General features: G+C 35.9%; 1 protein-coding gene across 1 annotated transcript; it reads left to right on the top strand.

Annotated features, from left to right (window-relative positions):
• The first annotated feature begins 146 nt into the window (after positions 1–146).
• Positions 147–26,530, top strand: Frl (formin-like protein). Its single transcript, XM_089842972.1, has 21 exons — positions 147–449; positions 17,094–17,177; positions 18,451–18,537; positions 19,458–19,537; positions 19,626–19,709; positions 19,939–20,152; positions 20,374–20,450; positions 20,534–20,705; positions 20,771–21,031; positions 21,102–21,203; positions 21,267–21,633; positions 21,705–21,829; positions 21,891–22,166; positions 22,236–22,313; positions 22,399–22,485; positions 22,958–23,107; positions 23,199–23,328; positions 23,390–23,664; positions 24,071–24,193; positions 24,361–24,469; positions 24,784–26,530. The coding sequence occupies exons 1-21, from the start codon at positions 327–329 to the stop codon at positions 24,888–24,890; spliced, it is 3,111 nt and encodes a 1,036-aa protein (XP_089699098.1). The 5' UTR covers positions 147–326; the 3' UTR covers positions 24,891–26,530.
• Positions 26,531–26,876: the final 346 nt, after the last annotated feature.

Below are 26,876 nucleotides of genomic sequence, written 5' to 3'. Positions count from 1 at the left end.
GTGTCCCTGTTGGTAAGTCAATGAATCTGAAAGTGCACTGAGTCTCTTAGGGACGTTCGGCTTATGACTCTACTAACGTTTCACGTTGACAAGACTTTAGCATGTTAGTACGCCTGCGCGAAACGAGTTTCTGTAGCGGCGGCAGCTCAGTCGCGCCAACTTTTTCAGTCAGAGCGTGTTGGCGACATGCGTCAGTCAAATGTGTGTGTTACAAGTGGATTAATACGGATTAAATCGAATTTTAATGAGGATTTTAGCGTGATTTAACCTCTAATTAATCGAAAGTTGTAGGCTTCGCGTCGTTGTCATTAGTGATTTTATCGGAAATGGGGAATATGGAAAGTTCCAGCCCATCCAAGGCTGATTCTTTGCGGAACAAACACACGCCGTTGGATAAGATGCCGATGCCAGAGCCGAACGAACTAGAAAGGAGGTTCACAAAAGTTTTGGTAATGTTATATTTCTTTTTGTTATGGTGTTAATTTTTGAAAACCAGTACGCGTTTACACTGCTTAAAGATTATTATGAAGCCAAGGCTTAATCCTAATTCACAATAATCCTCTTAACCCTCCCTTGGATTAGGCTTAAAAGTTTAGGAACTTTTAAAAGAAGGATAAGGGCTCGCAGCGGAAATATGGTGTCATCAGGGTGTGTAAATGACTTGTTGCATAATATCGATACGTCCTTTTTGCTTCATTACAAAATAGTTTTAAACTAATTTAAGCTTAAAATTGGTGAAATTTGGCGTTGTAGGGAAATCGCCGTCATCATGTTGGGGTTCTTTTCGGGGGTTGTTTTGAGTGTACTGTCTTGCCATCCGGATGCGAGGGGGTTGGGAAGTGGTGAAATCGCGGTTACTCTTGACTCTCTTGTTAGCCTTGCAGAGACTGCCCTATTTTTGGATTAGTATTAAAGCCAAAGAAAGTAGGCTTAGCACTTACAAAGAGCTAACGATTTATAGGGAAATAAGACAAACTGCTGTAAGAAAATAGCTTTTTCTATAGCGGCGGCTTCTTTGGCGTAGGCCAAATAGATAAAGACGCGTGGGGGGAGAACTTTGGCACTCATGATCTCATCTGACAGCCTGAGGAAGAGAGTAGGGGGTGAGGTTGGAATACACCAGGGGGCTCAAAGAACATCCCAAGAAGATCCGCCCTGTGGAATGACTCTTAACACCCCCCATCGCTGTGAAATATATTTTTTGTCTTTAGGCCTAGCTAGTGTTTTGTTCTTCTCTTTTAAAAGGCTAAAAGTTTATTCAGGCATACAGGCACGATAAAAAAACTCTAATTTTCTAACAGAAAAAGAGCGGAAAGAAGCTTCATTGTTTAGCTTCTCTCTTACGTACGCTTTCTAAATTACGTGAAGGAATTTTAATCTCTTCTCTAGTCCTTTCTTTTCGCGCCATGAAAGAAATTTAATTGAGCAAATCTTCAGCACGATGCGCGTTGAGACTTCGTAATTAAAATCGCTTTTTATTGTACCCTAAATCGAATTTTAAAAGGTACGGCAATCATTCGTGGTGTAAGGTTTAAGTTTAAAGTCGAGTTGATGCGTGAGTTGAGGCCCCGAGTAATTTATGAAAGGATACGCGAATATTTAAAAGGACAAGTTTCATAAAATAAATCTCGGTAGTAGAAGCTAGAAGATAGTTACTTGTTACAGTAACATGACGTCATATATGTTAATAATTCCGTGATTTCAGACTTTGGATTTAGATTAGGTAATTACAGTCTTATCGGAGCAATAAGGAGTAAAATAAAAAAGAAAATTGAATAATTACGACGCAAATAAGCAATTTCTTGTAGAGTTTGCAATAATTCTAAAATAATCTGGTATTTAAAAAGCTAGACTTTGTATTTAAAAGGTCTTTTAAAAATATAAAATCCCGATTTAGGCCTAAAATTTCACAAAACAACCATTAAAAGAAAAATACAACAAAATTTTATGAACATCTGCCAAGTTGCAGAGTGCTAGGGTAAAGAGATTACTCGGATTAGGCTGTTGAAAAAAAAAATGTTGACCTTTTCAGCGTGGATCTCCGTGACCTTTTTTCCTTTTATTTTCGTGACGTATATCAGACACGCGCGTTTTATTTTTGTATGGACCCATTCGACCATTTTCACGGACGAGAGATTTTCACGATTATGTCCCCCTGTTCGCCCTCGATGACCCTGTCAGTTGTTGGACTGCGGTTGTGGCACGCTCTTACCACCATCCATCCCTCATTTAAAAATTTTTTTTTTCCCGAACAAAGTCGTAAAAATTAGGCTTAGCACCCTACGCTTGTGGCTTGAAAACGCCTTTATTTTTATTTTAAATTAGTCTATGACGAAACTCTTACTTGGCTTGAGTACAAAAAGTTATTACGCGCTTAGTGTGATGTAAATGTTGTTTTTGACAGTCACGTGATGCCCCTGGTCTGGTGTTAAATAATATGGGACAAGAATGACCCCGTTATGTGTTTTTTTCTGGCCCCTCTCCCCTTTGGGAACATCAGCAACTTTGAAACAAATGGTTTATTTTATTCCTACAAACGTTTTTTGGGGTTATCCTACACCATTTCTTTCAAGAATCGCTAACACTTACATTAAAACCTCGTTACTTCCTCGTTTAATAAATCGAAATGAGCCACGCCTCCTTTTTTGATGGATAACGTAATATGTCATCTCATGTTAAAAGGGCATTTATGATACAATAATTTCTTTTTATATTTTAACCCAAACGAAATAAAGAATTTCTGTATAACAATAAATGTTTTCCGGTTTACGAGACGGAGATGGGGAAAAAGGTTAGGCCAACTGAATAACGCGAATTCGAATTGAAATTAGGAACTGTCAATAAACTTTGTCGGTATGTGTTAACACGCAATATTTCCCTAATTCAGAGAATTTTTTGTATATTTTTAAAATTTAAATGATTTGGTGAACTTGGAATAAGTTTAAAAAAAAAAAACATCGCCGGGAAGTTTTTTTTTCCCATCCATGAAAAATGAATAAATCATTTGTTAATTAACTGGAAGTTACAAAACGAAAAACGAAATTAATATACTTTCGTTAGGTGCACACTTTTCAAATTAACTGAGTAACCTGAAGTTCACAGGGTCACCCTTTTTCCAAATATTCAATAATTAATTTTAATTAAATTCCTACAAATTTCCTCTACAAATAAATAGTAAATTTTCAATTTTGCCTATAAACGTCTTGGGAATTAATTTTCATCCGTATGAAGTCGTATTTAACTTCGTTTTAGTGTATTTCTAATGATTTAAAAAAAATATATTAACCCACGCGTTAACTTAGGACCTAAAAGCGTCATGGCCAGTATGGTACCGAGCGCAAACACACAATCATCATATCCGCCTACAAGAGATTTCCCCCCAACACACTCAAGGGCCATTTGCGTATTTGACGTTCTTATTTTCTTTCAAAAAAAATATCGTAATGTTCCCCCTACGTCAATTCGAGTCTCAGCCAACCAACCCAACAATAAGTGTTGAAACGAACGGTAGAGGCAAAAGCAAAGTGCTTCCAGACGTTATCTTACTGGGTATACCAACTGTACTTGTACTTTTATGTCTGTCTGACTGTGCTGTATGGAACTGTACATATTTATCTCTCTGTGACAGTTGGAATTCCCTTTATTCGTATTAGCTCTGTACCCCGTCTAGATCGGTCTAGATTTACCATACCCAACGGAAATTCCACGGTCAATCATTTCTAATGGGTACTTCAGTTCTTTTTTTCTGAATTTATTTCAACCTAAATCGCCACAGTTCAGTTATTTTACGGGTGGTCTTCTATTGAATTGAATTGAGAAGATTTAAATTTCGGCTATATCATGTCGTGTCTCAATCCACCATAGTCAGGGTCGTTTCTTAAGTTCCAATCCAAAGTGATATTGAAACTGCCATAATACATGTCCCAAAACGTGACATTTTTTCTCGTTTTACATCATTTCACCATCACTTGATAACTTTCCCCGCAGCTTCAGTGAATGTTCTTTAGGCGATTATCTTTACGGGAACGATTTTTTTGGGTTGTAGTTTTAGTTTGACGCGAGTCCTACCTGCCGTAACCATTCTTCTAGAAATACGTATTAGAGGGTGGCCCGGTGATTCTTCTAGATTGCCCTGTTCCGTTTCTATAATGACGCGAATGTGTTTGGAATAGTGTAAGACCGGCAGAAAGACCCACGCCCCGTTACGATGTAAACCATCCATTCCTTCCTTCCAGCTTTCCTTTCGCTTTCATAACGCGCCGTTTTTTCAAGATGAGTGTTTACTAGAACCCAAGGTGTTATCCCTTGTTGTTTAAACCTACCTAAACTGCGGTTAAACCCCGCACCGCATCTTTACCTGGAAGACACTCATCTTGAACCATGCAGTCTTGTAAAATATTTAGATAGTGTAATTCAAGGTGATAATAAGTCTTCCATCGAGGACCCCTCCCTTGGCTTTTGAAATGACCTCGAGCGAGAATAATTTGCGGGTTTTTTCTTTTTCCATAATACGTACCACTGCCACACCCCCGTGTAAAACTATACCACAAACTAGTTGTATACAACTACTATAACCTATACGATTAGGAAATGAAATTCAACGGAGCGCGTGAGTCAGTTCCGCATCAAAAAAGTTGCACCGTACCTTTTTGTTTGTTTGTTTAATTTATTTGATTTTATTACAAATTTCTAAAAATTGTTTTTCTATGTAAATTTTGTAACACTCGTTAAGTATAGGGTTTTGTCGTTTGTTCCCGGTCAAATCGACACTGTTAAATTAATACACTAGACAGTTTTATTGGCTTCGATTGGTACTGAGATCAATTTATTGGACGTTGAGTCAGACTTGTTATTAATTGAGCGTGCATGCGTCACGTTATTATATTATGACCTACCATTCTAAAGGGTAAGGTTTTTACATCAAGTAAACAACTTCTGCCGTTCCTACAGTGTTGGCAAACCGTTTGTGAGTCAAAACTCAACGGGGAAAGCCTACTAGTTAGGTTTTAATCGGTGCAGTACTTAAGTAACTTGACTCATAGAGTTGGGGGTGAAAATTATCTATTTCCCTAGTTAAGCGATTCGTCAGACTGCATGCACAATTTGGATAATATTCCCTAAAATTAAAATAAATGCAGGCCTGACATAGTACCTACACATTGTTTTCTCACTATAGGAGAAGTCATACCATTTACACCTGGAGGGAGGCCAGGATATTTGGTAATGCATTTTGTTCCCCAATTAGCCTGACCTCCTGGTGTTAATGGTACGAATCCTTCTAGTCAGAAAACTATGTTTAAAACCTGGTAAGTCTTGCAGTTTGAAAATTTATGTCAAATGTTAAAAGCGTGAATCGACAGAAAATCTGTGACAACCCTAAAAACTAAACTGTTAATTCTCGAGCTCAATTTGACCCTTAGCCTTTAGCCTGACAGACAATTAAGGGATTAAACAACCCCTGTGCCTGACTGGGCGATTTCTTCCGCTATGTCCTCTCGACTGTGTTCTCTAAAAGCGCTATAGCTCCTTTTGCTAAGCTAGCTAGTATGGTCCCACTAATCTTGATAGACGCGTGTATTTTGTAGTGAAGTATATTCCCCATTGAATAAGAACGTTTCACGCTGACTAGGACTTAAATGGGCAAAAGGCCTAAATTGATTTTTGAACCCCTGCCGTAGTCGCCCAAAGGCAGAACCAGAGAGAGAAAGAGACGAGAGATCGTAAAAGAATTGAAGGGTCTCTCTCTTTTCTCTCTAGAATTATTTTTCTACCTAGAAAGAATACCCCATCAGACGTAGATTAACACCGAAGTTACTTATTATTAGCAGGGAATTAGGTTATTAAGTGGAGTGAAGTGAAGTGAAGGTTTAATTAGTATTTGCGCTATGGGGATGGGGAAAATGTGTCATTTTCCTTAATTACTAGAGCCACGATTGTTGTAACCTCAAATAAAGGAAGGGGGTCTTTGGAACGGGAAGACACATAGAGTAGAGCTATCAGTTGCTCCTGGAATTCCCCATAGCGTGTATAAATCCAGAGTTCTGACTTGTTCAGACAGTCCAAAGCGGAAGTGTCTATATGGGATGGAGAGAGAGAGGGCCGGGATACAAGCAGCACATGTAGGGTGTTTCTGATAAGTTTGGCATAAGTTTAGGAAGGGGGATATTCTTTGGGCGATTTTGAGTAGACAATCTTCTGTGACATTTTGTCGTCAAAGTTATGCTTCGAGTGCTTTAGGCATAACCCTTAATTAAATTAGCAGTTTATTAATTAAATTTAAGGGGTCGTCCGTAAAATACTCAAATCTTAACACAAAAACAGTGGCCCTTGTGGCAAAATGGAGATAGAAGTTACATTTGCGACTCAAAATCGTGCAACCAAAGAACATCCTCCTTAATTTATGATTTCCAGACTTATCAGAAAAACCCTGTAGAACTTAGGTTATAACACTCAGAATTTCTGTTTTGATCCTATAAGAATTAGGAGAATGTGGAGAAGTTTCTATAGTTTCGGTTTAATATGTTTCTACCAAAAAGTTTGATATTAATGTTCCTATATATGCTTGGTTGTCTTTTGTGCCTTAGAATCTTTACTCAACCTAGATTTCAATTATTTTTTTTATACTGGGTTGAGGACAGATGCGTTCCGGTTTCTCTCACACAACCCCTACTCAAACTCTAATCTGTCCATTTATTATTCCTATAACCTAATTACCGCTTAATTTTGAAACTGTATCCATGAGGACGACAAGAAAAGAGACTCTCTTTTAGACCTTTATGCTATAGCAGTGCCATTTCCTTCTCCGCTTGATACTGGCGCCAAATTTGCTAGTCACACAGGGTGCCTGCCTGTCCTATAGGTGTAGCTTATTAAAATGAATTCTAAATATGTCACCAAGCTTGACAAATAATTCTCACTTTTAGTCGTATCATCTTTGAAAGAGATAGCACAAGAGCAAAAAAAAAAAATGGGGGAAACTGTTTTATTTTTTCCGTTTTTATTATGTTTTATCCGTTTTGCTCTTGTGATTCCAAAAACAAAAGTTGAAAGTTGTTACTATTGGACTATTTTCGCTATAGGAATTTATTCATTTAGCAGGTGGATGTTGTAGTTAAGCCTAGATAGCGAAATTAGTGTTGTGATATAGTCGGATCAAATGTTAGTTATTGACTTATTTGTGTAATTCATTTCTCAATTATTATTAATTTTTTCGTAAGAAATATTAACATGAAGTATGTGTAGGTTTTACTATTTACTTGCGCCTAAATTCTAAACCAGGGTCCAATATTCGCGGTAAAATTTATGACAATTCCTAACTGTTATTTTTAAAAGGAGATAAAAGCGGAATTCTAATCATACATTAAACGGAGCATCGCTAAACGCTCTCTTTCCTTCGGGTTCGAAACAAACTTCAAATTGATATTTTTTTTTTTTTTTTTCTGGGTTGAAATCAAATTTCACGTATCAAAGTTTAGAACGATATACAGTTGTTGTTTTTACCCCTTTTCGACCCGACTATTTTTTTTTCTATTAGTTTTATGTTGTCACTATCAGACTAGACTTTGATTTGTTCCATGGATATTGAACCGTAGAAATAATTATGGGGTTTTTGAATTTGTGTTTCTTTCAATACACGTCGGCGCCCACGCGAATTTTGGCGTGGCGACTTTCTGAACTGTTTGTTTCACAAGATTATCCTTTCTTTCGATGAAAGGAATTTTATGTCGCGTTGACTCAATAGCTTTTATTCTCGAAGATTCTTTTGTTCATAGACACTTAAAATTTGATTCGGATTTATTACACAATTACCAATAACATTCCTTTTGATTTAGATGTTTTAATCTTTGGTAAAATGTAGCCTGGAGAAGTCAAGGAATCTAGCCAAGAAGCGATATCTAGTTTACTAGGGTGAAGGTTAAGATGCCTAAGTATCCGCGCGCCACAGTCCCAGTCCCCCTTTCAAAATACAAGGGGGGACGTTAAAAAGGAGGCCGGGCTATTCGCCTCTCCTCAGTCGGAAAATATTTAGAGACGGGGATTAACTCCGGACCTACGTTTGGACTAAAGATAAAGCTAGAAATGTGGTGAATCTATAGCTTCTCCCTAGAAAAACTAGATATCGCTTTTTGATCTAGCTGCAGTGGAAAAATTATTTCTGCTGTATTTTTAATCATTTTTGGCTGCTACAGCCTTACTGAAAGACATCCACGTTATGTTTCTCTCAATGTTTTGTCTCGTCTTGCTATACAGGGTGCTTCAGATAAGTCTGGCCAGGGGGATGTTCTTTAGGCGCACGATTACCCAGAATTCATTTCGATACAAGTTTTGATTCTTTGCAAGATTTGTTCTGGTTCATCCCCTATCAGACGCCGAACTTTGTTTCAAAGTTTGTTTAATCTTTCACGCTCTCAGTTTTGAGAGTCGTTCAAGCGCGCGATCGGATTTAATCTGATCATGCCCCTGAAGTTAGTTCTAAAACCATCGAACCAGGGTGATACAAGCGTGACTTAATACTGTATATTTTTTTTATATTAAGAAATAAGAGGGCCCCTTTGTTGTTCGAACTCTTATCGCACCCGGATTAAAGAAAAGTGTAGTGTAGTGTAGTTTAGTGAGTTTCCCTTTTGCTTGGAAGTCTGGACCACCCTCCTGTTGCCAGTTGCGCATGAATATTTCAAAACAACCAACCCCTTATTGAAAATGAACGACGACCCAACTTCCGTCCGTCCTCCGCTACCCTTCCATCATCCGCGTATTTATAAGCGATTAGCCATTGTATTAGTCTAGTTAGCAGACGGGAAGTTTGCGTTCAGATGGTTTTCCTTTCAGGGTTCGTACAAACCTGAAAATGTCAGGGAAAGAAATTGTTGTGTGTGAGCGTCCATGGATTTTTAAAATTTCTTGAGTAAGAGGATTCTGTAGGACTTAAAACCCCCTCTCTGGTTGTTATAGACCTTTTCGACTCAGAAAAGGGGTAGGGGGACAAAAGACCAAAAAACGGGATGAAAGGCAAAGTTTTACCCCCTTGTCTTTCCCTCGTAGTATCATCGAAACGGTCTCTTACAAAGTAGCGAGTTCGGAAAATTTCGGTTTTCCAAAACGTCTATGAACCCTGCCTCTGTTTTATGGAATATTCCCTCCTTTCATTGGACAGAGAGGCCAAAGTTTATTACGTTCGTTGGGTTCTCTATTTCCAGACGTTGACATTCACGTTCACGTACTGTTTCTTTGACGCTAATTCAGTAGCCTCGACGTGATAAGCTTTCTTCTTGCATTCTGACCACGTTGTTTTGTTTGTGTCAATCATTTTATGTCTAGTTGATTAGAGCGTCGACATATTCGTCAATGTGATACAGTTATTTTATCCTGGCGTGCAATCGCGAAAATCGAACGTCTATATCCAATTCTGGACGCCTTAACGCTAACTTTTATTACCCAAAAGTGACAGTTGGCACTATATTAAATCATTCCAGCTCAGTAAAGAAAAAAATTCAAGTTGAATAAACTCATTCTCATAAACTCCTTATGATAGCAATTTTTCGAGGTTGGGTGGGAAACTTTGTAGTACATGTATCAAAGTCTGGCTAGGCATAGGCATCACGGTCGTTCCATCACCATCCGTATATCGTTATCGCTGACGAGGTGACTTTTCCCGCGCTTTTACCCTGTGTTCGTTCTGATGTAAGGGAGAACCCCTTTTCCTAACTGTCGGATGGAATAGAGTGATCGTAAATTCAACTGCAGAAACGTTCCTGTAGCTCTAGTCTGTCGGTTACCATGGAAACCATCCACTGGATAAGGAAGAGGGCTTAACTCCCGAGTTACCCTTCTCTCTTCTTCTTCACCCCATCATCTATTTCACCCTTAATTTGTCCGGTAAACTGGGGGTTTTACCCCCTGAAAAGACTATAGTATCTTATCCTTTATTTTCCCAGCGTGCTATCGGAGGAGCTTCGTAGTTTCGACAAATTGGATGGTTGGTTTTGGGAGGAGTTCAGTTTTAATAGGAAAAGGGCAGGAAATGGGATCGTTGTGGGTTTAAGCTTTCTATACTCTATAACATACCGATATTTCTGTTGGAGTTTTTGGGAAAACCAAGCCGCTCAAGCAGTGGAATATTTTATGGTAGAATTTTATGTAAATTTAGTTCAAACTAGCTGTTAAGTACAGCGTGGTTTGGGTCAAAAACCCGTCCTCAATAGCTTGTATTTACTTATCCTTGAACCTTTGCACGTGCAATAGGACTATTTCAAAACTGCAGGGCAACCTTTAGAATTTTTGTTTTGTTCGTTCTTTATAGTATAATGGAATTTTTCCATATTTAAGGGCTGTGTTTATATTGATGGAAACTTCTTTAATGTTAGGGCTGTTCCTTCCTCTTAGGAGTTGTTATCATAATACCCGGATTTTTATCTTTTCATTTCAGGCAAATTTCAAGCCCTCTCGTTCCATTTAATAAATACGTTGTTATACCCTTCTTATCTTAGAAGTCTTATCTATTTCGATATGTAAGATAGACTGGTTTTGTTAGTGAACTCGAGATTCTCTTATCAATACTCCATTTTTTTTATTAATTCACTTTATTAATAAATTCGAGCCTCAACTTTTCTAGAACCCTCGAACAATCTTATTTTTGCCACTCTTTTTCTAGGAAGAATAATTTTAATCTGCAAGACATCCTGCTTGGGAATGGAAACCCTGAATTTCTCCATTTACTGCAACTCTAGCAAAGGCTTAGGACAATGTATGGTCAAGATATTTTTACACCGCGTTTACGCTAATTGACGACACTCTTTCTTTCTCTCTTGACTAATGAACGTAGTGTTCTTTTTTTACTGCGAGTTTCTAATTTGTGATGAAGCGGGGGTGTATGGTTCTTTTCGTTGACGTGTGTTAGGCCTTGCTTTAGTAACAATTCATCTTGTAATTGGGTTGATGGGGTGGGGTCCGTAACTCCCAGTAAATTACTTCGAATAAGCTTGTAAAAATACGTTTGTAAAGCCCGGCTAGACTTAACGAGTAATGACCCAAGTTCTCTTGATTTCGGTAAGGTAAAGTCATTATTTTGACATTTAGCGATTTTTGGGTTATTCCATCTCATTTTTTTCGTGGGTTTTCAACAAATTATCTTTCCTCCTATCCCCTAGTGGGTATAAATAATTTGCGTTTTCGTTGTAGAGACGCGGTTAAGGTGTATGTATGGACTTCTGTCTGTCTGCAGTAATAGAGATAGAGGATAGAGGAAAATTTATGATTTGTCCAAAAATATGGAAATCCCAATGGAATATTATTATATTTTTGCAGGAAAATAAATGATATTATGGAAATAGTGGAGGAAAAGATAGCGTAATGATAAACATATTAGTTTGATAATAACTTGTTATAAATAATCATAATTCATTTTAATTTAATTTATTAATGAAAAAAATAATAATAAAGGATTACAATTTTAAAGGTCAGGTAAAACCTTTAAAAGTTAGGGAATTTGAATCTGAAATTTCGTGGCAATCCAGAACTTAGATGTGTGTGAGGAGTGATAGTTCGTATCATTTGTAGTGATATTTTTGTCAAATGGGAATACACCGTTAGCTCTATGCACCCTGCATGCATGTACTTACCTATTTTTAAAAAATATATAAGGTATTATCAAATTCAACTCGTAAAAAAATTCCTTATCCACTTTCTTGATCTGTAATAAAAAAAGTCGCTGATGCGAAAAAAAAATATATATATTTTTATATTCTCCCAATGAAATGTTTTTCCCAGGCAGTACAACTGCAATCGTGATTGATAAAGAAGCTAGTCGACGGGAAAAAATGCATTTTATTTTTGGCCTGGTTAGTGTCAAGTTCAACTCTTTATTCCTCGGTAGAGCTGTTCCGAACTAAGTTGAACAGCCGGACGTTCCCCCTTATTTCATCCGTCGTTCTTTTTTCATCTTGGCAAAATTCATCACCACCCCCACACCGAATAAATTTAACCCTTTCCTCGCCGCTATAAACTGACTGACTGACGCTACACAAATATCCATCAACATCACGTACAAATAACTTGGAACCTCGGGGGTGAATATTTTCAACAGCGCATTTGCCTCTCTCCAAACCTCAAACTTCCTTCCCGAGTTCTTTCATTCATTCATTCATTCACTAGACTGTTCTAATATTCCAATCCTACTCCGTTTTGTTTGTAGATTTTAGTAATAATTCGATTCCTGAACCGATTTGCATTTGTTTGAATCGTAAACTTAATTTTTTTTTAAGATAACGTGAAAATGAAGAAACCATGTGAAATATTGGTGAAAAAATATATCGGAAATTCTGTTCCCCAAGAACCTTTGTGACCCAAAAAACGGGCAAAATAAAGATGGGTTGTCCTTAAGTTTGCCTTATGTAATCGTATTCGATATTTTTATATAATTCTGCATTCGAGTCATTTTGAGAGAGATTTCCATTGTTAAATCCTCACTGAGGTCATACTTTTGCAAAGGGAATAAGAGACTGTTGTAAGTTCTATTTAGGCCTTAGCATTATTGAATAACGCAAATATGAACTCTTTCAGTCCAAAAATGTATACGTAAGTTTCTACGCTTGCAAATAAGACGGCTTCAAGTTATCAACTATTAATGAAATAGAGCCTTGTCGAAAACAGCCGTCCCTAACGATCGTCTCTCTCTTCTCATTTCCAGATGTTTTATCTTCCTTAGAGGTTCCAACTTTTATCTGTATTGTAATAATATTATTATATTCCGAATATATTCAAGTGTGACACGAATATATAATTATAATTCAGAGAAGAGAAAGAGGGATGGGAGAGAGCCTTTGTTTTAGATATTTTGTAGCTATATATTCATGGGAATGTTTAGAGACTTGTTGTAATAAAAACGGAAGAAGCTAAAATATTAGTCACGAACTTCTTAACGATAATCTTCTACACTCGTACACAGATCTATTGTCCTCATTATTATGATTATAATTAACTAAAAAGGGACGCCTCTTTTAAGGTCACCACCCCTTTAAAGAGGACCCTCGAGTATCTTTTAGTACCGTATAAACCCGTATCTTATACCACCATCCAAAAATGTAATGTAATTTATTGAACGTTTTCATTATGAAACGTGGACCGTTTTGACTCGGGTTTCATACAAGTATTAAAATGGCCATGTCTTCAAGTTCTGGTGTAAGGTTGGAATCCGAATGCGGCAATTAATCAGATCTTTAAGATAATTCAGTTAATTAATCGAAGACTTGACTAGTTAGGTTAGGTTTATGGTTCTGCACTTATGCTTAGAGAACGATGCAATCGCGCCTTTTGTAGAATCAAGAAGTGATATCTAGTTTATTAGGGAGAAGGTATAAGATGCCTTAGTATTCGCGCGCCATAGTCTCAGTCCCCCTTTCAAAATACAAGGGGGGGGGGGACGTAAAAGGAGGCCGGGCTATTTCGCCTCTCCTCAGTCGGAAAATACGTAATTTTCGTCATTCGCGTCGCGCTGACCTGAGTTTTCAAGAACCAACGAGATGCTGGTTGTAATTTAGAGGCGGGGATTAACTCCGGACCTACGTTTGGACTGAAGATAAAGCTGGAAATGTGGCGCTAATTTATACCTTCTCCCTAATAAACTAGATATCTCTTCTTGGTATAAGTAAAGTTGTGCCGTATCAGAAACTATATATAGTCTTTTTTTAGGTCAAATCTGTCTTCGATTTTTAAATCTTTAACACTTTAATAACACTTAATTTTTTATTACCAGTACACACACGTTAAAAATAATCCTAGTAATCGTTTTCTATCCCTACCCCCTCGTTGAAGTCTCGATTTTCTTGAATCAAATGTAAACCAAGGTCTCCCTCCCTCTATATCTCTCTTTTTTTATTTAATCCGGTGAAGTTGAAATTCGATGGCGTCATAGAAATAAAATGCCGTTTTTCAACTTATTAACTGTTTTTATAAAGATAAACCAAATGTAACAAAACTCACACCCACACGTCGAGTGTGTAACAACAGTTCAGTCTAGAAATATGGGATGAAATGCTTGTTGAAGTATACAGGGTGTTTCTGATAAGTTTGCCATAAATTAAAGGCCGACTTCCAACGAAAAGGGCTCTAGCGAACTTAAAACCTAGCATCGAGACTAACAATGCCAATTTTCGAATCCACGCTGGGGTAAAAGATCTTCAGTTCGCTAGAACCACATTGCACGGCTTTTAGTTAGCTAGAACCCTTCCAACTTTTGATCCAGCGGGGATTCGAAAATCGGCACAGTCGTTTCATTGTTAGTCTCGAACCCTTTTCGTTGGAAGTCGGCCTTGAAGGCGATTTTAAGTCGAAAATATTGTATGACATTGCCGTCCGCACCACTGGTTTCGAGTTAGGACACCCTGTATATACTCTTTTCTAGTTAGTTGGCCCACCAAGGATTTAAAAAAAAAATTTAAATATTTTTGGGAGAGAAGTTGAGAAATATTTTTTGGGAATCCGGTTTACGCCTATGAAGGTCTGGATGAGATGAACCCTTTGAGAAGCTTGAGAGAAGGAAAAAAAAGCATGTTGTAAGAAAAAATATGTTACTTCTAATCTATGGAATCCACGTTTATGGTGTTAAGATAAGAATTAACTAATGAAATTTGTATTTTAGGGAATTTACAAAATTGGCAACTCTCTCACTCTCCCTTTAAAATTGGGTAATTTTTTTTCCTACACTCTTACGAATCTTCTTCGTACTTCAGGACCTCTCTGATAATAAAATAAAATAATTTATATATAAATTACGCATAATTATTAATAGGAAATGACTTTATGGGTGTTAGGGAGTCATTCTTCTAAATTTCCCCTGAACTTTGACTGATTTTTATACCCTAGCAGCTGTTAATATCTTGTTTTTTTTTAAGTGTATACCCGTTTAGACCCTTTTTTTAGCCGCTCAAAGACTATAGAAAGAAACATTACACTACTCCTTTTCAATGTCTAAAATTATCATCTTAATATTTTAATAATATTTTCGGCGCCGTTTCTTCTTGTGTGTGTGACTGAAAGTAAACGCCTTAATTAGCTAGCCTGGGCCCCATTACGTCGTCTCTCGCTGTAATTCTATACTAGATCTAAAAGGCATTTATATTTTTACCAAAATTTGTAAACTCCCACCCATTTTGTTAACGTCGCTAAGTTGAATAACTGAAATATGTAAGTGTTGGGGGCCCACATCCTTCGTAATTAGTGGGCGCGAGTGATTTTTCAAGTTCAGGAACTTAATAGAGGATTTTAGCTTTAGCAATGCCTAATTAGTGTTTTATTGGTTAAATGGAAAGGGATTTTCGTTCACCAAGAAAGTTTAGCGCTGTTTAGTTCAATTTAGATATTCGTAATCGTCGAACTTATTCGAAGTTTTTAATTACATTTTAAATTTTGACGTAGTAATTTATTCATTTGTGTTGGTGACGTAATTTTGTATAGCTAATATGTCTATTTTGAAATTTCTCGACTTGTTTAGTGTTCGTTAAGTAAAATTGGGCAGTTTCCGAGAATAGTAACAAACCGCTAAACAAAATAAAGCAAAGCAACCTGACCTAATTAACATATTAAATATAGTTTTCTTGTTCGGGGAAATAAGATATAATCTTAGAGAAGTTAACCATTATTCTTATCAATTATTTAGTTTATCAATTATAACAGCGCAGGAAATGTGACTTTTTTCACGCTGTTTTGTTAAATTGTGACCGTTACTTCGTTTATTTTGTTAGGGTTTTTTTTAATTAGGGGAAATGTATAGAATAATTTTCGCTTTCTGCGCTTTCTCTAAATGAGTAATTATTCACGGATGGCTGTTCAATGGAGCGTGATTAATGGGCGCCTAACTTTCCAATCATTATAAAAATTGGGTCTTCGCGCTTCGTAATTTTAAATCGCCACGAAAGTAATTATCCCCATATTTCATCCGGTGAAATAGAGTCAGTCTGTCTGTTCGTTTGTTTTTGTCTGCTAAATTTTATCACCTCCACGCTTTTCTGTATTTTTACTGGTTCCTTCCTTTTCAATGATTCAAAATGGATTTGCATAACTATAATTATTACGAAATTAAAAAGATATTAAACCAAAGTTATGAGCTAAGCATCAGCCTCCACGCAGCATTTTGTTATGGCCCTATAATTCCTATAAAATCCTATATTTTTGAACCCATCTTATATTATCGTATGAAAGGTCCTATAATATCTTCTATGTTTTGACTTGGTCGAAGTTTTTGTATAATTTACCATCAAATTTATCAAAATTCAGCCGTTTTATCGAGATCACATTTTAATTAGACACTGAAATCGCGTAGATCGGGGTCTTTTGTATATTATGTTCTAATTAATTTCCTCTTTTCATAGTAAAGTCCATTTTATTTTATGAGATTTTTCTACATAGTTTAAACCAATATATGAGCATTTTTAGTTCTACTTCCGTATCATTTATTTCTAATGAAAGACATTTGTTGTTCTGTTAGGTTTTTAATTTATTCATACCTTAAGTTCTTACCTTGCCACTAATGACTTGGACTTCTTCTTCGATCCTTTTAGGGTTATAGAAATACGAGGTCGAGAATGTTTACCCGTTTCATTCTTTCTTTTTAAGAGAGATATGCCATCGGCACAAAAGATTTCTTACTTACCAAAAATAAAAAATACGAACGGACCTTTTTCTTACTTTTTTTTTTTTTTTCATCGTGCCAAAAACCTTTTAGACATATTATTTAATGTAACGTGCCCCAAGACGTGCGGAGATTTCAAGATTGCGTTCATGATCTCTCATAGATAAAAAGAAAAAATATATACTCCTTTTTATAGCCTCCATTGAATATGCATGCACCTTTTTCGAACCTCCCCAACCTACTCGATCAACATCTTTGAAAAAAAGAATTTAAAATTCTTCAAAGAAACACCATTATTATTATTTTGATATAATAACGTTAGGATTGAATGAATTGTTACATTACGACATGTTTGATAATATCTATACGGTTTATGAAGCGTATAATATATGCCTTTGGAGGTTACGATTGAATTTGAAATTTGATGCAACAAACTATAGGCCTAATATACTTGTATTTTTATTTACAGGCTGCTGTAGATCTACCGCCAGACAAAGCGAAAGTTTTGAAACAATATGACAATGAGAAAAAATGGGATATGATTTGTGATCAGGTAAAAAAACCTCGACTATTTAATGAATTCAATTGGTATTATTAAAAACTGGATTTTAGGGCCTCATCCCTCGCAATTAAAAAATTAAGCTTATGCTATAAAAATACTTAAAACAGTCTTAAAGGGATAGAATCAATCTTTTGACTACAAACGAAAAGCTTTCATTTTTTTAAATCAGATAGAACCTAAAATTACGTTTTCAAAAATATATATATATTGATAGTTTTAATAACTTAACTATTTTTAATTAATGTTTAAAAGAATTAGTTTTCGGCGCCGCTCCCATCACTGCTCCCTCTACAGTCGTTCGGCAAAAACACGAGCGAACCACCTACATTACCCCGCTAGCCTCCTCTCACACGGAAATATAGTAGATTTACACCTAAAAGTAGTTTTCATACTATTGTGCATTTTGCATTTTCGCCAAATTAGTATTTTTCATGGAAGCTAAGCCTTTGCCAAAATAGCGCAAAAATGAGGTGTTTTGGCCATTACCCGTAACTATTTTGACAAATCTCTATCATCCCAACTCTACAACGTAACCAAGAGTTAAGGAAACAAAGGATAATAAACATGATAAATCAGAATTATGTTTACAAATGTCTTCTCGAATATGCGCCGCTTCCCCAGTGAAGGAGAAAAGCTACTATACAGTGATCTAGAGCTACCTATATACTCCTATTTCCAAACAACCAATGAATCAGTGGACGTTAGCAACGTCACTAGGGTAACAAAACAAGTTGGGTGGTATTCGCGGCTAGTTTGAATTTCAAAATATCTAACGTACTTTTCTTAATTTTAAACGGTTTAATTCGATTTTTTTTTTGGCACACATAATTTTAGGCACATTTTTTAACCTAAAACTGCCCTCATCTTGTACTAGTCGGAAATCCTTGATTCTATCCCTTTAATGGACATAGACTAGAAAAAGTAGATGAGAGAACAAAATAGATGGAATGCCTGAAGTATCAGATACTGACATTTTTTTTTCAGTTTGAAGACATGATTATAAAACCAATTAGAAATATACTAAGCGATCCAAGAAGTTATTTTTCCCCTAGGCACTATTTTTAATGTATTTCCCCTTTTAATAATATTGGGTGCAATGGCTATAGATTACGCTAATTATTTAATAAAACTAATTACAATAAAAAAAAACCCGGAATTGAAAATTTTAATTGAACTATTTTTTTATTTGAACTGTTATTTCAAGGTTAATTTGTAGATCTAATGAGAAATACATGCCTAATTTAAATTGATATTTATTATTTAGGAACGTGTAATGGCGAAAGAACTTCCATCATTTTATTTGAGGAAATTACGAACCTATTTAGATCCGAAAGCGTCTCGAAGTTCGAGGGTAAGGAAATGAACAGTTCCTTTATTATATAATTCTTTTTAGAGTACGGGTTTTTTTGATTCGTTTGTAAAAGAATTTACTAAATGGAGAGTACTATTATAAGATGTAGTCTTAATATTTCAAGACGTTGAAAGAAGTAGACGTTAAAACTTATCCATCATAGCGTGACTGTGGTCTAAACAAAACTTTACAGTAGTCAAATTTACAATTCTACAATTCTAAAGAAATATCTTTTAATAAATAAAAAATGTATTCGTCATTTTCAACGATGAAACGTTATAAATAACGTTTGTTTTTTTTAAATTATTCATACATTTAAACGGAATTTTTCTTACGTATTTAGCTCGTTCAAAACTATGTGAATTTGGTAAGCGCAAATGTACGTTGAAGTGATAAATGAAAAGTGTAAACGAGGGGCTAATCACTCCCTCGGATTCCCTGCACAAAGATTTAAAAGATCTAAGTGTAATCTCTTTTACAGTACAGCGTGAACACCGAATGCTCAGAGTGACTAGCCCCTCGGGTGTGTTATCGTACTATTTCACCACGATTTTGTTAATTCCCAGCATGCAGGAAATTAATATTGCACTAGTTTTCGTTTCCAGTACAATGTTGAATGAGATTTTGTTTATTTTTTAAACCGTTTTTATACACTTAACATTGATTATCCCGAAATTTATAAATATTTTCGTAACTGACACTTAATATTTATTGTTATACACTTTGAGCGGTTTGGTTTACTTACATTTATCGCGATAAAATGCGTGTGTTTTTGTACGGCTTTATTCGCGGTATTTTGTTTTATTTTATTGTACATTTTGTTTTAATTTTTTCGGAGACGTTTTTGAATGCAATAATATTAATTTAAATCGCTACCATTGCCGAATCTTAGTTAATTATATTGTTACGTATTTAAACAGAGGAGAAGAACGTTAGGTGACACAACATCTACGCAAATGTTAAGAGAATTGGAAATATCTTTAAGAACTAATAATATAGAGTTAGTATTTCGATATATTTCAATACGTAATTTCACCTGAAAAGTCTGAAGAGTTCTAATTTATGCTTCTATCCTGTCGTGTTTTTAGATGGGTAAAAGAATTTCTTAACGATGAGAATAAAGGATTAGATGTCTTGGTGGATTATCTATCATTTAGACTTGTTATTATTAGGTATGTTGTGTTGACACGATACCTTTTGGTAAGGGGCATTAGTTTTGACAACCATTCAGATGTTGTCTCTGTCTGGTATGTACACTGATGCGAAATTAAATTCGTGACTGCGGAGAGTTTGACCGAATCTTATCATATTTTGAAGATTTGCGTTGGAACTACATCATACAAAACATTTCTGGCAGTATTTTTTTTACCAAGTAATGGCGGAGATATTTTTCCCTTGTAGGCACGAAAGAGCGTCAAGTTCCAGTGAAAACGGTGACGCGATTAATATAAGTCCAGGTACAACAAATACCGGCACTCTTTCTCGACCATCTTTAGATATGGGATCTCCGAAAGCTCGTCAATCAGCCAAACATTTTGCCAAGTTAAACATGGGCGAAGCTCGAGATGATGTTCATCTCTGTATCATGTGTCTTAGAGCGATTATGAATAATAAGGTATATCCAATCCTTCACCTTCTTTTCGTGTTTCAATAATGCATTGGTTTCTTTGGGCTTGGTCTACCATACTTCGCTCATTTTTCAACTAAATGCTATAATAAATATAAAGCTAGTGCCGGTCTTAACTGCTTTTTGTGCAGTTTTTGCGTGAATGCTTTAGTACAGCAGTTTTTTTTAACTAATTGTATTTATTAACCGAATTTGTTTTATTATTGTAGTATGGGTTTAATATGGTTATCGAACATACACAAGCCATCAATTGCATAGCACTTAGTCTGAATCACAAAAGTTTAAGGTTCGTTTCTGTCTTCTGACGTTACAACATTGTTTCTTAAAATGTATTCAGTGTAATACGTGTTTTTTTTTTATCGAAAACAGAACGAAAGCTCTTGTACTGGAGCTTCTAGCCGCTATTTGTTTAGTAAATGGTGGTCATGAAATCATTCTTAATGCTTTTGACAACTTTAAAGATCAATGTGGAGAGAGGCATAGGTTTGAAACATTGATGGTTCATTTTCAAAACTACGAGTTGTTTAATATAGATTTTATGGTAAACTGTTCGGGAGGTTTTGTACTACTCGAAGTACATTTCGGTTAATGTAAAATTGTCTTTAGGTTGCTTGTATGCAATTTATAAATATTGTAGTTCATTCCGTGGAAGATATGAACTTCCGAGTTCATCTCCAATATGAATTCACCCAATTGGGTCTTGACGCTTATTTAGAAAGATTAAGAACGTGTGAAAGCGAAGAACTTCAAGTTCAGATATCGGCGTATTTAGATAATGTTTTCGATGTAGCCGCGTTAATGGAAGATTCTGAAACGAAGAATAGCTTTATAGACCAAAATGCGGAACTACAAGAACAGCTTTCAAGGGTAAATTGCGGGGAAAACTTGGATATAAGTGATAGATGTGGGATTTACATTGATTTTGTCGACAAAATAGGAACACGAACAATACCAACAAATGGAAAACGAGTTCATGGCGCGATTAGTAGAATTAGAATCCGAATGCGAAAATCTTAGGAGGGAAAACAATGATTTGAATGTATGTTAGATTGAACAGAGTTTGATTTGAGGGAACGATACATATCTTTAAATTTATCAACAGGAGCTTAGAGTAAGAACAGACGAAGAATTGAACACGCTTAGAAAAGTTGTAACAATGAAAGAGGAGGAATCTAAACACCGGCAAAGTTTATTAGAGTCAAAGATACAGGAACTTGAACACCTAAGCGCTAGTCTTCCACGAGGTGCTACAATTGCATCTTTGGGTGGCAATAAAGAAACGACGGAAATAAAAACGCCAGTGGTGGCGGTTGCCCCACCGCCACCCCCTCCTCCACCTCCAGCAATAACTGTTGCGAGTCAATTACCACCTCCCCCTCCACCCCCACCGATGTTAATGATGAATAATAATTTGAAAAATATCGTCGCACCTCCACCACCACCCGGGCTAATGCAATCACCTCTAGATGGTATTAAACTTCGTGTTGACGAATCGTATTCAATTATTTCCTTCAACGGGTTGTTGTTATCATTTTTTTAGCCATGACAATCAAAAAGAAGTTCCAAACAAAATACAAACTTCCTACGTTAAATTGGATCGCCCTGAAACCAAATCAAGTTAAAGGAACAATATTTAGTGAACTTGATGAGGAAAAACTTTACAATGTTAGTCTAGTTACATACAAAATACATATTTTTAGGTGACCATGTTCATTCGTTACTTTAGATTATTGACTTCGCATCGTTTGAGGAGAATTTTAAACTCGGTTCCCAAGGAGCGTTTGCCGATCGTACCGATGACATAAATAGTAGTAAACGGTTTAAAGTTCCCGAGAAAGTAACATTATTGGAACATAATAGACTTAGAAATATGGCGATATCAAGGAGGAAGGTTGAACTTCCTTGTGAATCTGTTGTTAGAGCCATTAACGCGTTAGATTTAAAAACTGTCTCCCAGGATTATGTCGAAATTCTTTTGAGAATGGTACCAAATGACGCTGAGGTATGTCGGTTTGAACTGTCGATGCGAATGAATTAGGTGTTTAGCTTACGCCAATAATCTCTTTCATAGATGAAAGCCTACAAAGAGTATGAGCGCGATAGAAAGCCTATTGATGCTCTAACTGATGAGGATAAGTTCCTACTTCAAGTTAGATTAATTTTTTAATCGCGATTATAGTATATTTTATTATTTTCGTATTATTTAATATTTAATGACAATACTTTCTCAATAGCTAACAAAAGTGGAAAGGCTACAACAAAAGCTAAATATTATGAGCTATATTGCCACTTTCCAAGAGAATATACAACTCATAACTCCAGTAAGTTTTAGGGGTTCTACAATGGATAGTTTTCCCATTTATCGCGCTTTAAGAGTGTTTTGATAAGAGCAAGAAGTTATATCTAGTATCTCAGAGAGAAGGTATAAATTCGCCAGATTTCCAGCTTTATCTCCAGTCCAAACGTAGCCTGTCCGCAGTCAATCCCCGTCTCTAAATTACAACCAGCATCTCATTGGTTCTTGAAAACTGACGTCAGCGCGACGACGCGAATGACGAAAATTACAGTCATATTTTCCGACTGAGGAGAGTGTAGCGAAATAGCCCGGCGCCTCCTTTTACGTCCCCCCTTTTATTTTGAAAGGGGGACTGGGACTATGGCCTCGCGCGAATACAAAGGCATCTTATACCTTCTCTCTGAGATACTGATATAACTTCTTGATAAGAGTTACTGTTTCATCTTTTAATGAAAGTAGTGATGGTTAATTCAGTTTTAATCTCGTTCGTTTATTAGCAAATCAATGCTGTGATAACGGCTTCAAGATCTGTCAAAAATTCCAAAAAAATAAGGAAAGTTTTAGAAGTAATTCTAGCGTTTGGAAATTATATGAATAGTTCTAAACGAGGCCCGGCTTACGGATTTAAACTTCAGTCTTTAGACATGGTCAGTGTTTGTTAGGAAATTAGAACTAATTAACACACAAGATGATCCTTCAATCAACCATCGAACAATTTTTTTTTTTTTATGATAAAAGTTGGCTGATACAAAATCCTCGGATAGAAAATTTTCTCTACTCCACTTCATTGTGGAAACTGTAAATCGAAAAATTCCCGAAATATCAAATTTTGATTCTGAATTAAGGTTCTTGGAAAAGGCTTCCTCTGGTATGATAGGGAGTACTATTAAAAGATGACTAGTTTTCTTACTAGTTTTTACTACTATTAGTGTCTCTTGAAAACGTCATGACTGACATTCACGAACTAGAAAAGGGTATGGAACTCTGCAAGAAAGAAATGGCTCTTAGAAAAGACGCCAAAGACGCTAGCGTTTTAAAAGAATTTCTAGCAACATCGGAAGAAAAACTGAAAAAGTTACAAACTGATAACAAACAAGCGCAAGAATTATACGCTGATTGTGTAGCTTATTTTGGTGAAAGTGCTAGAACAGTTCCTGCAAATACATTCTTTACTACGTTTTTACGTTTCGCTAAAGCCTTTAAGGTCAGTTTCTTTGCAGAAAAATGTTAATTTAACCATGAATCTATATAACTATGAATATACAGTTGCGTTACGCTGTCTAACCTCTCGATAAGGTTTGGACGGGGCTTAGCGAAAGAAGACATCAGTCACGTGTCTGCTAGTAAATATTTTTCTCCTCTTTGGTGATAGGAGCGGGAGAAGGGAGGGGGAGTCCGGGGGTGTGTAAATTCGAAACGTCACTTCCTCTCGTCTCGTGATTGGCTATTAGAGCTACGCAAAACGCGTCAAAGCTAGGAGGGTAACACCCAAACCAAATCGACATGATAGAAGGGGCATATGATAGAGCTGTATATTCATAGTTATATAGATTCATGATTTAACTAATTTTTTCACGAGATGAGCCCCAATCCCTTATTGTTACATACAGCTAGCGGAACAAGAAAATGAAGTTAGGAGAAAACAGGAAAAAGCCGCTCTCGAGGCTCAAAGAACACCGCCTGAAAATGTTGCCAAGAAAAACTCTTTAAACCAACAGAAAAACAATAATCAGGTACTTGCTCATTTCACTTGTAAATTTCTCAGACCAAACGTCTTTCTGAGCTGAACAGTACTGCCGCCATTTTCATTTATTTTTTTTTTGTGTGTGTGTGTCTTCCCGTATGGAAAGAGCAAACCAAATATACTTTACGATAATTTTACTCATAAATTTACACGCAGCAAGACGCGGTTATAAGTGAGTTGAAGAGTAAAACAAAATTGGTTAAAGAGAAAAGATTGTTAAAACAAGATGAAGTTTATAATGGGGCATTGGAAGACATCCTATTAGGTACGTGACGCTTAATTACCCTTATTCCTGATCAGCGCCACCTACCTATAGCGGCGACTTTGAGAACTACTGTAATCGGAAAGCCAATCAGATGTCGCTAAAATCTGGTGACGTCACTGACGGGCACTCTCGGGGTTTTACCAAAAATGACGTCACCAGATTTTAGCGACATCTGGTTGGCTTGCCGATTACAGTAGTTCTCAAAGTCACCGCTATGGGTAGGTGGCGCTGATCAGGAATAAGACCGCTAATTTAAAGGAGAAGACCCTAATTTCGCGGCTCTAAATGAATGGAATCATTTTTTTAATCTTCAGGTCTTAAAAATGAGCCTTATCGTAGAGCCGACGCGGTTCGTAGAAGTCAGAGAAGAAAACAAGAAAATATTAGGTTATCCAGGACAATGGATGAAATGGATCTTTAAGGACAAGGTGGGCACAAATTTTGTAGATAATATAGCAATAGTTATTAATTATATCATCCAAAAATCGAAAACACAAACAAAAACAAACAAATAAACAAAAAAACAACATATTTTCTTATTTAAAAATGAATATAAAACATATGTGCCTTTGATATCCGATATCCTGGCTTGTGTCTACCTATACCTATACCTACCGTAATGTGTATTTTTACCTTGTAAATATGTTTTTATTGTATATGCTAATCTCCTGTAATCACCCCAATAAGTGCCTTAATGTTAAAATGTTTCCATTAAATAAGATCAGCTATATATTTTTGGTGCTATAAATATTTACTACAAAACTATATCTTAAAGGGATGTACAATCCGTTATGTATGGGCGTGTCTATAAGACTCAAGAACTATATTTTTTAGTAGTAGTGTTACTATTTCCTGGAGTAGTGATTAGGCTGTCGTCTGCTTGAACGTCTGTTTCTACGGTAGATGCCCATTCCCAATGCACTGATAATGCTACGAACTTCACGCATGCTCAGTAGAGCTATATTTGATGGAAGATAAGTTTGATATAGGCCCCGCCCATACATAACGGATTGTACATCCCTTTAAAAAAAAAAAAAATAAGAGAGATAGGGATATGAAGACCCCAAATGTATATAGATGAAGTTTGAAGCGGCACAAAACGTTTTTGGAGTAAAGCAAGTAGTCCACGAAGCCTTGTGAAACGGTATCGTTAAGGTAATGTCACGTCACTAATGTCACGTCACGTATCCAAATACGAACAGAACGCCATCTGATAACGTTTCTTAAACGACGCTTTTGGACTTAGGTAATGGGCGCCCTCTTTCGGATGATTTACGAACTTAAAACGTTAACGATACGGTTACGCAAGGCTTAGTGGACTACTTGCTTAAACCTTACTAACAATCGCCCCAAATTATAGCCGCCTTCTTACGCGTAAATTATATAAAAATAATTAATATAAAGTTAAAATAAAATAAAATAAAACAATCAAGAAAATAGGAGGAGAGGAAAATTATATTATATGATAATTGTTTTGAGATATTCAGTAATTATACTAATAATATAAAAAGGCGCTAGAATTTTGTATAATATCTTATATTGAACATAAATTTTACTGTTTAAAGTAACTGTTTAGATAAATTTTGTAATTTACAAGAGTCGAATCGGATTCTTTTTCCATTCCATAGACTCTTTTTTTTTTACTCGCTGTGCAATATACGCGTGATTCTGCTTAGTTTATTCTAGCTTTTTTTTATATCTAAACTGTGGCGAACTCTTTATTATTTTTTATGTATAGTTGAAACAAAACATTAACTTTCATTTTGTTTTCGTTAAGGGGACCAGTTTTATTAATATTATTATTTTATTAAACCTAATAATTTTTTCTTCCAGAAAAGATATTCTTTATTTAGTCAGTCAGTGTACATTAAAATTTGACTAGTTTTGATTTAATTTAGATTTAATTTACCACTTAAGAGAAAAAAAAAAAAGAATAGAGTGCCAAAGGTCTTATTGGGAACAAGTTACGTTTTATTCCTATATTTTTGTAGTTTTAATTTATTTCGTTGTATAAAATATTTCTTTTAATGTAATTAAAATTATTCAAAATTTCGTAATTGATTTCCTCGAAGTAATTTATTTGGTAAAGTCTGACCATGGATGAAGAATGCGCGTAAGGAAATTTGTTTTCACGCTATAGGATCGGCAACTACCTATCTCGAACGACAGCTTATTCTGTATATACTCTGTTACAACATCGGTTGTCAGCACGCGCAAAGCTAGGTTTCTATGTAACGTAGCTTTGTACGTGCTGTCAAGAGACAAAAAACTTCAGGATCTTCAGGATTTAAAATCGTTTAAAATATCCTGAAGTTTTTTGTCTCTTGTCAGCACGCGCAAGGCTAGATTACATAGAGACCTTGCTTTACGCGTGCTGACAACCGATGTTGTAACAGAGTATATACAG

The sequence above is a fragment of the Phalangium opilio genome, unplaced genomic scaffold, assembly GCF_054372755.1.
Source record: "Phalangium opilio isolate 3A_F unplaced genomic scaffold, DU_Popi_V2 ptg000070l_1, whole genome shotgun sequence".
Taxonomy (NCBI): Eukaryota; Metazoa; Arthropoda; class Arachnida; order Opiliones; family Phalangiidae; genus Phalangium; species Phalangium opilio.
This window is presented reverse-complemented; position numbering and strand designations above follow the sequence as displayed.

Excerpts from the sequence above, each read along its gene's own strand:
- Frl (XM_089842972.1), top strand. The coding sequence starts at position 327 with ATGGGGAATATGGAAAGTTCCAGCCCATCCAAGGCTGATTCTTTGCGG. Across the intron at positions 22,167-22,235 it reads TGGTACCAAATGACGCTGAG|ATGAAAGCCTACAAAGAGTA; the intron begins GTATGTCGGTTT and ends TCTCTTTCATAG. Across the intron at positions 22,314-22,398 it reads AGGATAAGTTCCTACTTCAA|CTAACAAAAGTGGAAAGGCT; the intron begins GTTAGATTAATT and ends CTTTCTCAATAG.